The following is a 13,901-nucleotide window of genomic DNA, read 5'->3' on the forward strand; positions in this document are numbered from 1 at the left end:
AAAACGATATCGCGCGTATAATCCAAGTCCATAATTTACTTACACATCGTTATTTACATCGAGCCTTAAGCTTTTGCGCCATTGATAATACCTTTATTTCAAATGTGATAAAACTTACACGATAGATTAAAAAAATTATAAACATATTATACATACATACATACATACATACATACATACATAGACAAATGCGAAGAGATGCGAGATATGTTGTTTAGAAGAGGTGCTTCTTTTAAATCGACGAACAATAGATGCACCTAATGCAATTTAATACGTATGCGATCGTGAGAAATCCACTAACAAAACATTTACACTTATTTATTTGACTGGTTTTTTCTTTCTCTCTCTCTCTCTCTCTCTCTCTCTCTCTCTTTTTTTTCCACGAATACAGTTCTTTTTATATACTTTTTATGCATTCTCCGTTTGAACGAGTTGTTTTAGTTAATAGAGTCACATTCTCACATATTTACCTTTTATGCGGAACGTTGTCTCGATCCCTCTGTGAAAAAATATAATTCTTAATCTTACATATTTATCGAGAAGACTCGAACCGTTTTATAATGTAAAGACTGTGGAAATACAGGTGTGATAAAAAAAAGAAAAAATATATATATATATTATATAATCGAAATATTTATATGTTTATTTCTCTTCAATTCTAAATACCTTACACATATACTACCTATATAAAAAAAAAAATATATATATATATATATACATACGCCCACCCGTTTTTTTTATTTATGCGATAAATTATACCATCGTTTACATGATACTTATATACCCTATCTTTGTTTAAACGATCTAACTTTATACGATTAGAAAATATATATTCTCTAAAATAATCATTCGGGAATTATACCTATACTGTGTTGTCGACAATATCCTAAAGTTAGATAAAGACGAAAATTTCTATAATAAATAATATAATTTTGAACGAATTAAAAAAAAAAAAATATAGATGTTGATTACACGTTACACAAGAAGAAAAAGGAATAAATTTTATACTATCGTATTTGTAGAATTTTTGTAATTTTTTCTACAATTATATATCTTTCATAGATTTTTTTTTTCTTTTTATAAACCTACATGTACGCATGTATATCAAGAATAAATATTTTCTGTTATATTTTTCCTTTAGACGAAATCTCTCTATAACGAACACTTGGATTTTGAGGCGATAAAAAAAAGAAGTTGATTATTTTCGAAATATATGATACGCGGCGATAACGAATACGATGTATATTTTCGTATGACAACGAATAAAATTTATATTTTCATTTTTGTAGAAATTATATAATTTTTTTTCTCTTTATAAACCTATATGTTTACGTGCTGAATAAATATTCAGTATAATAACTTATACTGATTTTTTTTCTCTCTATATTTTCTTTTTTCTTTTTTTCATATTGACAAACTGGATTATTCCGATCTTTATCCGCATAAAAAAAAAATTGCATGGAATGAATACTTTTCGCGTATATTAAGGGGACAGAAGTGTGTGTATATGTATGTATATACATATATATATATATATGTATATATATATGTATATATATATATATATATAGCACTTACCATTCGATAAAAACATGCCACCTGGATGATGTTTCCTAAAAGAATAACAGACATATGAAATGATTGCTCAAACTAGAGACAAACTTACCTAGTTTTTTTAATCCAAATTATAAGTTTTTCTGAAATTTATAACTTATATGTGAATACATATATACTATAACATAAAATGTATTTGTCTATATTAAACGCGATATCAAATCGTTATCAAATCGTTATCAAATCGTTATCAAATCGTCGTACGTCAATCCTCTCCTCCATTTTACTTGATATAAAAACATTTGGATAGATCAGAAAAAGAAAAAGAAAAAAAAAAAAAAAAGAAAAAGAAATCAGAAAAACTTCCTTAAATGTTTGTACATAATCGACGATTCGATTATTTAAAACACGAACAGATCTGTTGACGTTACGAGAAAATATCGTGAAATGGCAAAAATTATTCTTCTCCAACTTGAAGTTCCTATAAAACACGCACGTACGTATATACACACGGGAACACACACACACGTACATACATACACAAATATATAGAAAGACAAACTTTTGTGAGAGTTTACACAATTTGTGTAAAAAGGTAGAAAATGTTGAAACGACAGAAAGAATAATTTATAACGATTGTTATAACAAAAATCCATCAAACTCGCAAGGGAAATAATATTACATGTAAGTTTAACGATTCATACTAAAATATTCCCAATGTGAATATTCCTCAGCTTCGAAAAAAAAAAAAAAAAAAATAAACAGAACGAAATATGTAAAACTTCATCGGACAAACTTACCTATAAACATATCTCTCTCTCTCTCTCTCTCTCTCTCTCTCTCTCTCTCTAGATATATGTATATATATACTATATTAATATATAATTTATATGTATATTAATATATAATATATATATATATGTATATTAATATACGTATATATATATATATATATATATATATATATATATATGCATGTATATATATTTGAAACGTTCTAACTAAAGATCTAAGAATATTTTGTACTAATTCTCATCTCCACGATGTTATAACAAACACTTTGGATTCCTAGGACAGGTGTCGATGATACTAAATCCGCTTAAAGATCAACCACTATATTAGAGAGGAAACATGATAACATCGATAATCCCTTTATCTTTTTTCTCTTTTTTGTTTTTTTTTTAGTTTTCTTTTGAAATGTTCATCGGGAAGCATATACCAAAATTTACAATCTTGTACAACAGTAACAAAGTGTTTAAGAGTTGAGGAAGAGAACAATCCGATGACAGCGACGTACGATTTGCTATACGAGTATTACATTAACGATGTGTTGTCGATATATCAAAAAAAAAAAAAAAAAAAAAAAAGAAAAAGAAAAAATAAATAAAACAAAATTAAACAAAAAATAAATAAATAAATATTTATAAAAAAAAATAAATAAATAAAATAAAATAAAGAAAGACAAGAAAAAAAGAAACAAATGTGAAGGGGGTAGGGGGTGGGTAGGAGGTGGAGACAAACAACGGATCCTATGTAAGTTTCTTGGGCGAAACTCTTTCCTCTTGAAGGATATCGCAAAGATAAAAAAGAAGTGTAACGAAAGTCACCTGAAATATTAATCTCACCTGCCGTATTATAAAAGAGTTTCCAATTTTGCAGATTACGAAGTGCATGACCCCACATGAAAGATCCGAGTTTATGGAAAGCTCCGGAACGAACGTCTCGATGGAGAAAACATTAAAAAACGCACATACACACACAAACATCGTAGAATTTCGTTACAAACGTAATCGTCGAAACTCGTCTGTTATCACAAAGTCATTTCACCGGAAATTCATCCGACATCCCTTGAATAGCTCTTTCGTAAAAATAGATGGAAACTTTTCCTCGGTAAAAAGCACAACCTGCTTAAAATGGTAAGAGAGACACGCAACAATACAAAAAATAAAACACACAACGACCACAGCATATTATTATTTACTTCTTTTTTTTTTCTCATATTTTTTTTCTTTTCTTTTTTTTTTTTCGTTTTCTTTTTTTTCTTTTTTGTTGTCAAAATGGATGTGGACTTTATTCAATCACTATTAATGAGGTTGTGGTTATACAAGAGTGTTACACAATGCGCAGAGAATGTTCCTCGAAATCTACATGGCGAGAAGAAATATGTTTACCAAAGAATAGATTCGCGCGAGAACTATTATTATTATTATTATTATTATTATTATTATTATTATTATTATTATTATTATTATTATTATTATTATTATTATCGTAAAATAGTGTTCTAATATATGTGTATATATATATATACACATATATATACGTATATATGTATATATATATATATATCTTCTTTACTGATATAAAAAGCACGAAATAACAGAAATCGTTTCACGTCAAATATACACAAACATATATATATATAATATATGTATATATATATGTATATATATATATATATAATATAAACGTGTTGTATATTTTTTGGTAAACATATGATTGTGCACAATACGTAAGACAATTCTAGCAAATTTAGGGCATAAAGTCATCCAATGTTCGTTCGCTGAAGTCTCAGAGCGACTGAACCGAAAGGGACCTTCCTAAAGCGAGATAAAAAGATTTATGCTCTTTAAATCTCCAAAATAATTACAACGATGTAATATGCAGCGTGGATAACACTGGATAACAAAAAAAAATAAATTTCAAAGGTGAACGGAGCGGAGAATTGTTCCCTGTCGAACCACGATACATCTAGTTACATATTAGGCATAAGAACCGATGTATATGAGAGAAACTGACATTAGAATAAAACGACAGATATTTACTATCCGTATAAGAATTGAATCGTTGAACGAGTATCTAATATAAGATGGATCGAAAATTTAACTCTTACATTTGTGACAACCGTGCCAACTTTAAATATTAATATAACGACAAAAAAATTATCTTGTCCCTGTTTGGTTGACCTGTTTGCGAACGACCAAAGCGTCACTTTAGACCGGAATGTCAGAAAACCGATTGAGTCGTCTCTCTTTCTCTCTCTCTCTCTCTCTTACTATCTTACTCTCATCGTGTGACAACTATGAAATAAACTTACAAGCTACTTTTTACTGATTACTGTAAATAGTATAGCCTACATACTGAAAAAACCTATGGACTATGTAAGAACATTACGAACCTAAAACCTAACAAACTAAACTATATATCGATCACTCGAAGAAGCTGATTTAGAAGTGAACGTTTCCGACTGTAAAAAGGAACGATAACTGATGGTGTAGAATTTAGAACAAGATGGTTACGTCAAAGAAGGCTGACCATTAGCCCATCAATACGAGCGTTTCAACGTTGAACAGGTATACAACACACGACTGTTGTTCTTCCAACGACAGATTACTTCTCACTCACTGTCCTACGTTCTGCCACACAACTACGATGAATTTCAAGTATTGTCATCGGGAGCGGAACAATGCTGCAGACGACATAGCAAACCCCAGTCTCCTCTAGCTGCATCAATAAGTTATGGTCAAGCATCAAATTCTGCGAATATTAATTCGTACTAGCGTTACCTTTGATCGATGTAGTAGTTCTTTCGTTAGTACAAGCGTACGTCGATTGTCCTGCCATCGATACGTGACCGATTCATCATCGCTATAAAGTATATAAATCAAGGAAAATACTACATATACTATTAAAATGTTAGTGTATATATATATACACAAAAAAAATACGATATGTGTTTCTCTTTTATAAAGGATACACACTGCTCGCTCCGCATCCCACTCAGAGACGAATCGTACCATTCCCATATCTGTACCTCTCATTTCTGCAAACTTGACCTCACCAACATCTTGAAATTTATCACGTAACATTTGCCACGTAGTATTAGGAGGTAACTGTAATCAAAACAGTACATGTTATTATTTTTTATTCGAACTTTATATATTCTAAATTACTCTACAAGAAGAGAAGCGAAAAATACAATAACATGCTCAGATATTTTTGATAATATTAATTGCGTCAAATAAAATCTTTCAAAATATACTTACATTTCCTATAAGAATGGTATCTGACATCAGCCGAGAACCGTTAGCATTTTGTCTGTTACCACCTCCACCTTGTCCTTGATTGCCGGAGAATGCACCACCTCCACCAGATACACGATCGCCATCCCCTCTGTTGAAGCCTCCATCAAAATCTCTGCCACCACCAAAGGATGAACTTCCAAAAGCATTGTTGCCACCAAATCCTATATCGTTATCTAATTTAGATAAACCTCTTGGTGCAAAAGAATTATTTCCTTGACCACCAGCCAAAGATGCTTGTAGTCCTGATAAACCGCCAACTCCACCACCAAAGCTATTCAAATTTGAAGCCAATTCATTTGTTAAGGATGAATTCAATAAAGAGCTTGTAGTTAGGTTTGCTCCTAAACCACCAGCAAGACTCGCTTGAAGTGCTGCTGCATTTGAATTTGTCAATGCAGATGCTAAAATGAAGAGAAATGATCGTGAATAAATACATTCATATATCTGTATATAAGTCGATGTTTAATCGATGTTAATTCACGGCATACCTAATTGTGCAGGTACAACATTATTTAATCCAGCACCAAAAGCACCGGCAGCCAAAACAGGAGCAGAGATAGGATTTACAACCGGTGGATTGTTGGCTTGTACACTAGGAATATTTCGTGCTACATCCATTAATCTGTTTCCTCCTGCTCCTAATCCCATTCCAATGCCCTTCAAACCTAGTTTATATTAAATTATAATTATATTGAAATATATAAAGGTATCAACATGGGAACTTTGTCATATCAATAAAAAAAAAACCATACCTTCTGGTAATTTTGGTGGCATATCTGGTTCATTTGCTCTATCAAGCCTTACTGTCATTCGTCTGTCATAAAGTTGCTGATTGTGTAACATTGAAATAGCTTGTACAGATTCCACTGGATGATCATATTCTACGACTCCAAAGCCACGAGACTTTCCATCTTTATCTTTGCCCAATTCAACATGTAAAACTTTACCAGCCAACTTAAATACTTCCAACAATTTCTTTTCATCCACTTTATAGTCCAACTGAAGAGAATAATGAAAATATAAAGAGTAATATATTTTATGATTATTATAAATATTTATTAACAGTAAGATACACTTACATTTGCTACAAAGACTCTTGTAACCAAAGGTCCATTAATGCCTAAAGATTCCAAGAATTGTGTACTGAGACCATAAGTATTACCAAACTTATTATCACCACCGCCTCCACCACCTCCACCACCACCGCCACCAACACCACCACCACCACCACCACCACTGCCACTAGGTGCTGGCATGTTTTGTCTACCACCTCCTTGCTGACGAGGAGGATCTCTAAACCTATCATCTCTTGGTCTATCATTATTACGAGCTGTTGCTAGCCGACCATATTTATCACGCTCAACATCAAAGTCCTAAAAAAGATAAATTATTAATAAATCAATTAAATTGTTTTATTTTTTTTTCATAATATGATATTCAATTTAAATGTGTTACATAATCATCTTGGACTACCTCTTTCACAACTAATTTCCTTCCTTTTGTGTCATAACGATGCATTTTTTCAACAGCAATCTTTACCGATTCCGCATCTTCAAATTCAACAATACCGCAACCACGGGGCTTATCATTTTCATCCGTAAATAGTTCGACATGTGCAACTTTCCCTACTTCAGTTCTAAATAAATCTTTCAAATCCTGCCATCGAAAGTCATATGGTATATTTGATACATAAATTCTTCTATCTGAAGCTTTTCTACCACCACGATCATTTCTCTCTCTACTCCGATCACGACTAGTCGAATTGATACGATTTTGTCTATCCGATCGTCGATTCCGATCACGTTCTCTGCTCCTATCTCTTTCATCGTCATTTGGAATTTGTGTTCTGTTGTTTAAAAGAATATTGAACATGAAATGAAAAATATCATTTAATTAATATAAAATCATTTCACCATTGTATAAAACAAAGAAAGCTTAATTATAAATAATATTTTGAATCAACATCTACAAATAACAATTTAATTTAAATGCAAACAAGATATAATATCATTATATAAAACGATAATATAAATGGGAACGGTTAATATTAATAATACAATGGTATATCACATGCCGACAATACAATTTTCATGAAGATGTTTGAAAAAATATTCATTGTTTCACTTACTCCTCCACTTTGATCATCCTTGTTATTTAGTTGAAATAACGATTAACAAAGGAAGTCCTAGATAATCTATCTAAATTTCTGAGGTTACAAAATAGTCAAACTGAAAATAGAAGCAAACATACGCGAGCACGAGAAGCGTCTTATAAAATGGCTGTCAACGGAAGTTATCAAATCCCGGAAACCAATGAATTCAAAAGCAAATTTACAAACACTATAAAGTATTAATACGATATGATGAAAACTCGCAAAAGATTTTCTTATTATTGATATATATATATATATATATATATATATAGTATTAAGCGCGATAAGATAAACAATATCGATTACGTTTTTTTCCACGTATTAACTAACGCTATTATCATTAAAGTTTTACAATGATTTTTTAACTTCCGATAAAATCATTAATTAGAATGAAATCGCAAGTTTCTCAATTTCATCGACCAATTACTGATCGAATTTAAAGATAGCTATTACAGCGGGAAATAATAATTTTTATTTCAACTATAATTCGAATTTATTCATATCGTAATTAATACATTTTCCAAAGATCAAACTGTAAAACTTATCTCGAAATAACCTATAAACGTTTCTATCACCTTGTTTTATAATCTCGTTTTTATTGTTTTATAAAACATAATGATGCAAATGTAATTTTAATTCAAACATATGCCGTGGAGCCACCGTTCGTCTTTAAACAAATATCGTCCGCTATCTTCCGTTTCCGAATAGCAGAAGACATCGAGATACGTCGACCAATGAGAATCGTTCCTTCGTTCTTTTTCCTTTTGCTTTTGCTTTGCGACTCTTCTGACGTGCGCAGCTGCGTTTCGGTATAGTAGAGGTTCATTTTTTTATATAAAAGTTTACTTTAAGATAATGGCAGCCCAGTGGATACGAAAAGCAGTAAGTTAACACATACTTTTCAAAAGTCTATTTATTAACTATTGTATCGTTTATTTAATATTATCATATTTTCGAATAGAAAGGTTAGAATACTTCTTTTGCATGGTCTATATATTCGTCTACTCCTTTCATAAGACTAATCGTCTTCTATATATTCCAAGATTTTGATATATTTCAAGAATTCCATTTGCATTATTTAGTAAATATATTCACAATGTTATCCTTTCCATTCATATAAATGTGAAATAAAAAAACTGATAAAATGTCATCGCATAGAATTGAATCGTTTTCTGGATTTTCCGAGGACAGATCTCACCAAAAATTGGCAATGTACGCTTCTGCAGTAATCTTCGTAAATGTACCCTTATACCAGGAGACGGAATTGGCCCAGAAATATCCATTGCTGTGCAAAAGATTTTTGATGCTGCGAAGGTAAGGCACAAGCATATGTATATAGGTATATACTTTTTTATTTTATTTTATTTTTTTTTTTTAACGTACTTGTGTCCCGTCGATCTTACGAGTCTCTCAATTCTCTCTCTCTCTCTCTCTCTCTCTCTCTCTCTCTCTCAAAATATTAGATAACACAAGAACGTTCTTAGCAATAAATATTTGTTTTTTTTTAAAGGACAATATTAATTTATATTTTGCAAGGTGACCCAATTTGTCGTAGCATCAACCTTATAGCGTTTATTTTAATCTTTCTCTCATAGGTTAATCCAATTATAGGCTTATTTAATGTGTTCTTACTATAGCTCTTACCAAAAGTAAGAACACATATTATATATATATATTTTTGCTTTTTTCCCCCTTTAAATCGTTTTATTTATTTATTTACCTTTTTTTTTTTTTAAGCTATTTAAGTGTATATGTTCACGGTGTTATGTCATATCAGGAGAATCCATATTGAATCTTTATATGTGTGTGTATATGTGTATATATATATATATATATATATATATATATATATATATACATACATATTCATATACACATATACAATCCACAATTCTTTAAAGTGATTTAATATATCTATAAAAAAAAATATAGGTGGCTTTTTTATAAAAAGTATATAAGCTTATTTTTCATTTATATTTAATACTACGTATTGTAATAATGTGTTTCACCGTAATGACAGGTACCAATAGAATGGGAATCAGTGGATGTAACACCTGTTAAAGGTCCAGATGGAAAATTTGGCATTCCACAAGCTGCTATTGATTCGGTTAATAGAAATAAAATTGGTTTAAAGGGACCTCTTATGACTCCAATAGGAAAAGGTCACAGATCTTTAAACCTTGCATTAAGAAAGTGAGTTTCTTTTTATCATTGTGTAATCAAATATAGTATAATTTTAACCTTAATTGTTTGAGAATATTATCTCCTTCTTAACACAGCTGCTTTTTATAATTCTGTAGTTATGTAATCAAAAACATCAAGGCAAATATAGATAGCATCATCTTATTTGATATACTTTAAGCAATGTTTGTAGAGTAATATCATTCATGCTTATTTTCATGATTGAATCTGAATGATATATTTTCACAAATCAATAAACTCAATTATTTTTCTTTTGTAGAGAATTCAATTTATATGCTAATGTACGACCATGTCGTTCTTTGGAAGGATATAAAACATTGTACGATAATGTAGATGTAGTAACAATCAGAGAAAATACAGAAGGAGAATATTCAGGTATAGAACATGAGATTGTAGAAGGTGTTGTACAAAGTATTAAATTAATCACGGAAGAAGCATCTAGTAGAGTAGCAGATTTTGCTTTTCAATATGCTAAGGATAATAATAGAAAAAAGGTAAGACTGTCTTCAATAATAAAAATTAATTTAATAATGATTGCAGATGATATTTCAAAGATTGTATGTTGTTATAGGTAACCGCAGTACATAAAGCAAATATTATGCGTATGTCTGACGGGTTATTTCTTAGATGTTGTCGGGATGCTGCTCAAAAATTCCCAAGCATAAAATTCGAAGAAAAGTATTTGGATACAGTGTGCTTAAATATGGTACAAGATCCAAGTCAATACGACGTTCTTGTCATGCCCAACCTTTATGGTGATATCCTATCGGATATGTGTGCTGGACTTGTAGGCGGTCTTGGACTTACTCCTAGTGGAAATATTGGCCTTAATGGTGCTCTCTTTGAATCGGTATGTTCTAAACTATTTTATTTACTTTTTTTTTACAAATATTACGTTTTACAGCTTGATTAAAATTATTATTCGTAATATAGGTGCATGGAACTGCACCAGACATTGCGGGTCAAGATAAAGCTAATCCTACAGCGTTGTTATTATCGTCTGTAATGATGTTAAAATATATGGGATTAAACGATCATGCGCGAATTATAGAAAATGCTGCATATGACACTATCAAAGAAGCCAAATATTTGACTGGTGATCTTGGAGGAACTGCAAAATGCAGCGAATATACTAATGAAATTTGCAAAAGAGTTTCTGCACAAACAAAATAAATAGCGTTAGAAAATAATTAAATATGAACTGCCAAATACTCGTAGAATTCGTGATCTTTTAATGTGGTAAAGCTCTTTCAATTTAACAAACATAATATCATATGTTGATTCATATAATTTTGCTCAGTATCAATTTATAGTCCAATTTAATCATATATCTTACAAAATAGGAAATACAATTCATTGTAAAAATATGTAATTATATATACCGAAGATTTGCCCTAAGTTTGTAATAGCATTTACCTCATATATCTCGTTACATGCGAATTTCTAAGTAAACGCGTAACAATCATCGTGTATTTTTTTTTATTCGCATTGGTTGTTACATATCGTTTACTAGTAGATAAAGGATTTTAGTAAACTTTGTAAAGATTAGTTTGTACAAATTAATGTGTAGATGCACTCTGTATTATACTTTTAAATAAAATTGTTATGCAAAGTGTGCTAAAGAAAAAGTTTCAGAAGTCAACATTGTGCAGTATTATAAACAAATAAAAATAAAAAACATAAAGGAAAAAACTTCAAATACACGAGTTTATTCTTTCTTTTATTTATTTATATGTATATACTTTTTTTTTTTTCCATTGCTTTTATCTTCGTAACGCACATATTTGTTTACTTTTCATTTCCCATAGATAAATCTCGCTTATCGAAATAAAAATCGAAGATATTATATTTCGATTAATTTGAAAAAAAAAAAAAAAGAAAAAGGATATACGACATCTTAATGCGAAGATACGAAGGACGAAAGTGAAAGTTGAATTTACATGATTGCGGGTGTAAAAAAAAAAAAAAAGAAAAAAAGAAAGAAAAGGTCATGAAAAAGAGAATATAACTTTTAGAAAAAGGAAGGCTTCTGGATATAAACACTCGGTAACTTCACCCTACTTGGTGTTACGTTATAGCACTCGTCCCAACCACTTCATAATTTTCCCTCCTGCTTACACCGCTCTCTTCCATGGTACAGTATGGTTCTCAAGAAAACTCTCAAATATGAGAAAAGTTGTTGGCTATATTTCATCGGTCTTGTGAACGGGAAGAAGAAGGAAAAAGGAGGTACGGAGAATCCAAGGGATTCAGTGTCATCTTCGCTGCTCGTTAATCCTGTCTGTGATTTATCGAGATTCCACGAGTGAATAATGATGGACATTGTAAATTTTCGATATTAGAGTTTCTCTTTGATCTACGAGCTATGCGTCTTTTCTTGGCTGACAGGAACGTTTCGCGTTACATTTAACGTTCATAATATTAATAAAGAATAAAGAGATCTTTTGCGAAGGAAGTATCCTCGAGAAAGTAAGAAAAAAGGGATAAGGGAATCAACGAATCCATGGATTATCTCGAGCGTTATGAATAGCTGGTAAAATGGAGATCGGGATATCAAGAGATGATGCTGCTGATTCTAGGTATCACGAAGTGTTTTGACACAAAGGTAGAACACACTCGAGCGAAGTGTGGAAAGCGACATATGCATATTCAACGACGAGAACCCGTCGCGTAGTCATAGGAATAATAAAAATTCGAGGGTTGAAATTATTTAGATTTATGCCCGTTCTCTTGTCGTCTCGTGCCGTTGGTGTGACGAGAAGCGATTCGATTCTAGGGTACAAATTTCATGCATTATTCAGGACTTGCCGCAATGCACCCCCAGTCAATGGAAACGATCCTTTGGAAAAAAAAAAAGAAAAAAGTAAAAAAAAAAAAAAAACGAAAAAAAAGTCGTTTTTAATCTCTTTTCGCGTCTCAATAATGTGCAAGTCGCGGCACGTCTCCTACAACCTTTACCCTTTGACAATCCAAAATCGCTTAGCACTTCTAAAGCAAAGACTGCTTTCAAATGTAATCTATGATCAATTCCAAACGATCTTCACGCGATTATTATTTCTTTTTTCTTCTTCTTCATTTTTTTTCTTTCTTTCTTTTCTTTTTTACCCTTTCGCAATCGTTTCCGATATATTCACACATTCATTCCTCTACCTCCTCTACGTACTTTTCTTCTGATCTATATGCCACCGTTATTAAAATCCACTAGGCTGTGTCACGTAAAAAGGAAATATCGTGAATTGTAATATTCGTTCGTGCGTTACTACTCGCAAAGATTTATGCACCTAGAACAATACTTTCCTACGTTTTATCTCCTTTCCTTTACTTTTTCTTTCTTTTCTTTCCTTTTTCCTTTTTTCTCATTTCTTTTCTTTTTCTCTCTTTTTTCTTTTTTTTTCTTTTCTTTTTTTTTTTTTTTTTGAACGGTACCATGCATATTTTATGACATCGTCGTTGTGGAAATATTGGCTTTACCGTCTCTATCTATCGACGGGAGAAAGATGGAGGGGGAAGAGGAGGAGGCCACCGCTTAATCGTCTTACTTGGAATTAATTATCGCATGTAGAATTACATTCGTAATCAACCTTTCATTAGAAAATGTTCGGGCTACGTAAGCTTTTCATTACTTTTCTCTTGTCTATCATATATTTATTTATTTATTTATTTATTTATTATTATTATTATTATTATTATTATTATTATTATTATGAAACTATGTTTTCGTTATATCGCAAGCTGTTCAATCTAACGAGTTACGATTTAACGCAGAAAGATCAATGAAATTAAATCAGGATCGTTTAATTAAAAATAGCGATGTATTTTCCTTTTTTCTTTTCTTTTTTTTTTTTACAATCGATGTTACGCTTAAATTTGAATAATAAAAAAAATTATTTAAGCGAGTAACTTCTCTC

At 30.9% G+C, this 13,901-nt stretch overlaps 3 protein-coding genes and 1 long non-coding RNA gene across 8 annotated transcripts in view; 3 read left to right on the forward strand and 1 right to left on the reverse strand.

The window, feature by feature from the left end:
* The window catches only part of LOC124427734 (protein fem-1 homolog CG6966), a 44,699-nt gene extending 43,404 nt beyond the window's left edge, over nucleotides 1–1,295 (forward strand). For all 5 annotated transcript variants that reach the window (XM_046971029.1, XM_046971028.1, XM_046971026.1 and 2 more), the window contains one exon: nucleotides 1–1,295. This exon is cut by the window's left edge and continues 2,050 nt beyond it. The gene's annotated coding sequence lies outside the window, so the exon portion shown is untranslated.
* A 283-nt stretch (nucleotides 1,296–1,578) lies between these two features.
* On the forward strand, nucleotides 1,579–3,522 carry LOC124427740. Its single transcript, XR_006943013.1, has 2 exons — nucleotides 1,579–2,238; nucleotides 2,740–3,522. It is a non-coding gene; the product is annotated as an uncharacterized LOC124427740 (long non-coding RNA).
* LOC124427735 (myelin expression factor 2) lies at nucleotides 3,511–7,997 on the reverse strand. The gene is made up of 9 exons (XM_046971032.1): nucleotides 7,768–7,997; nucleotides 7,113–7,485; nucleotides 6,719–7,012; nucleotides 6,392–6,638; nucleotides 6,128–6,304; nucleotides 5,601–6,040; nucleotides 5,312–5,447; nucleotides 5,121–5,202; nucleotides 3,511–5,058 (listed from the first exon to the last, which is right to left on the reverse strand). The coding sequence occupies exons 1-8, from the start codon at nucleotides 7,782–7,784 to the stop codon at nucleotides 5,147–5,149; spliced, it is 1,740 nt and encodes a 579-aa protein (XP_046826988.1). The 5' UTR covers nucleotides 7,785–7,997; the 3' UTR covers nucleotides 3,511–5,058; nucleotides 5,121–5,146.
* Nucleotides 7,998–8,512: 515 nt separating this feature from the next.
* LOC124427738 (probable isocitrate dehydrogenase [NAD] subunit alpha, mitochondrial) lies at nucleotides 8,513–11,692 on the forward strand. The gene is made up of 6 exons (XM_046971034.1): nucleotides 8,513–8,673; nucleotides 8,983–9,105; nucleotides 9,812–9,984; nucleotides 10,253–10,487; nucleotides 10,565–10,843; nucleotides 10,927–11,692. The coding sequence occupies exons 1-6, from the start codon at nucleotides 8,647–8,649 to the stop codon at nucleotides 11,164–11,166; spliced, it is 1,077 nt and encodes a 358-aa protein (XP_046826990.1). The 5' UTR covers nucleotides 8,513–8,646; the 3' UTR covers nucleotides 11,167–11,692.
* The last annotated feature ends 2,209 nt before the right edge of the window (nucleotides 11,693–13,901 follow it).

Source organism: Vespa crabro, chromosome 10 (assembly GCF_910589235.1).
Source record: "Vespa crabro chromosome 10, iyVesCrab1.2, whole genome shotgun sequence".
Classification (NCBI taxonomy): Eukaryota; Metazoa; Arthropoda; class Insecta; order Hymenoptera; family Vespidae; genus Vespa; species Vespa crabro.

Bases quoted from the DNA above. Each gene is read 5' to 3' on its own strand.
- LOC124427735 (XM_046971032.1), bottom strand. The intron at 6,041-6,127 runs GTATGCCGTGAA...TCTTCATTTTAG, and splicing joins TGTTGTACCTGCACAATTAG to CATCTGCATTGACAAATTCA. The intron at 5,203-5,311 runs GTATCCTTTATA...TATACTTTATAG, and splicing joins GGATGCGGAGCGAGCAGTGT to CGATGATGAATCGGTCACGT.
- LOC124427738 (XM_046971034.1), top strand. From the start codon at position 8,647: ATGGCAGCCCAGTGGATACGAAAAGCA. The intron at 9,985-10,252 runs GTGAGTTTCTTT...TTTCTTTTGTAG, and splicing joins TTAAACCTTGCATTAAGAAA to AGAATTCAATTTATATGCTA. The intron at 10,488-10,564 runs GTAAGACTGTCT...ATGTTGTTATAG, and splicing joins AGGATAATAATAGAAAAAAG to GTAACCGCAGTACATAAAGC.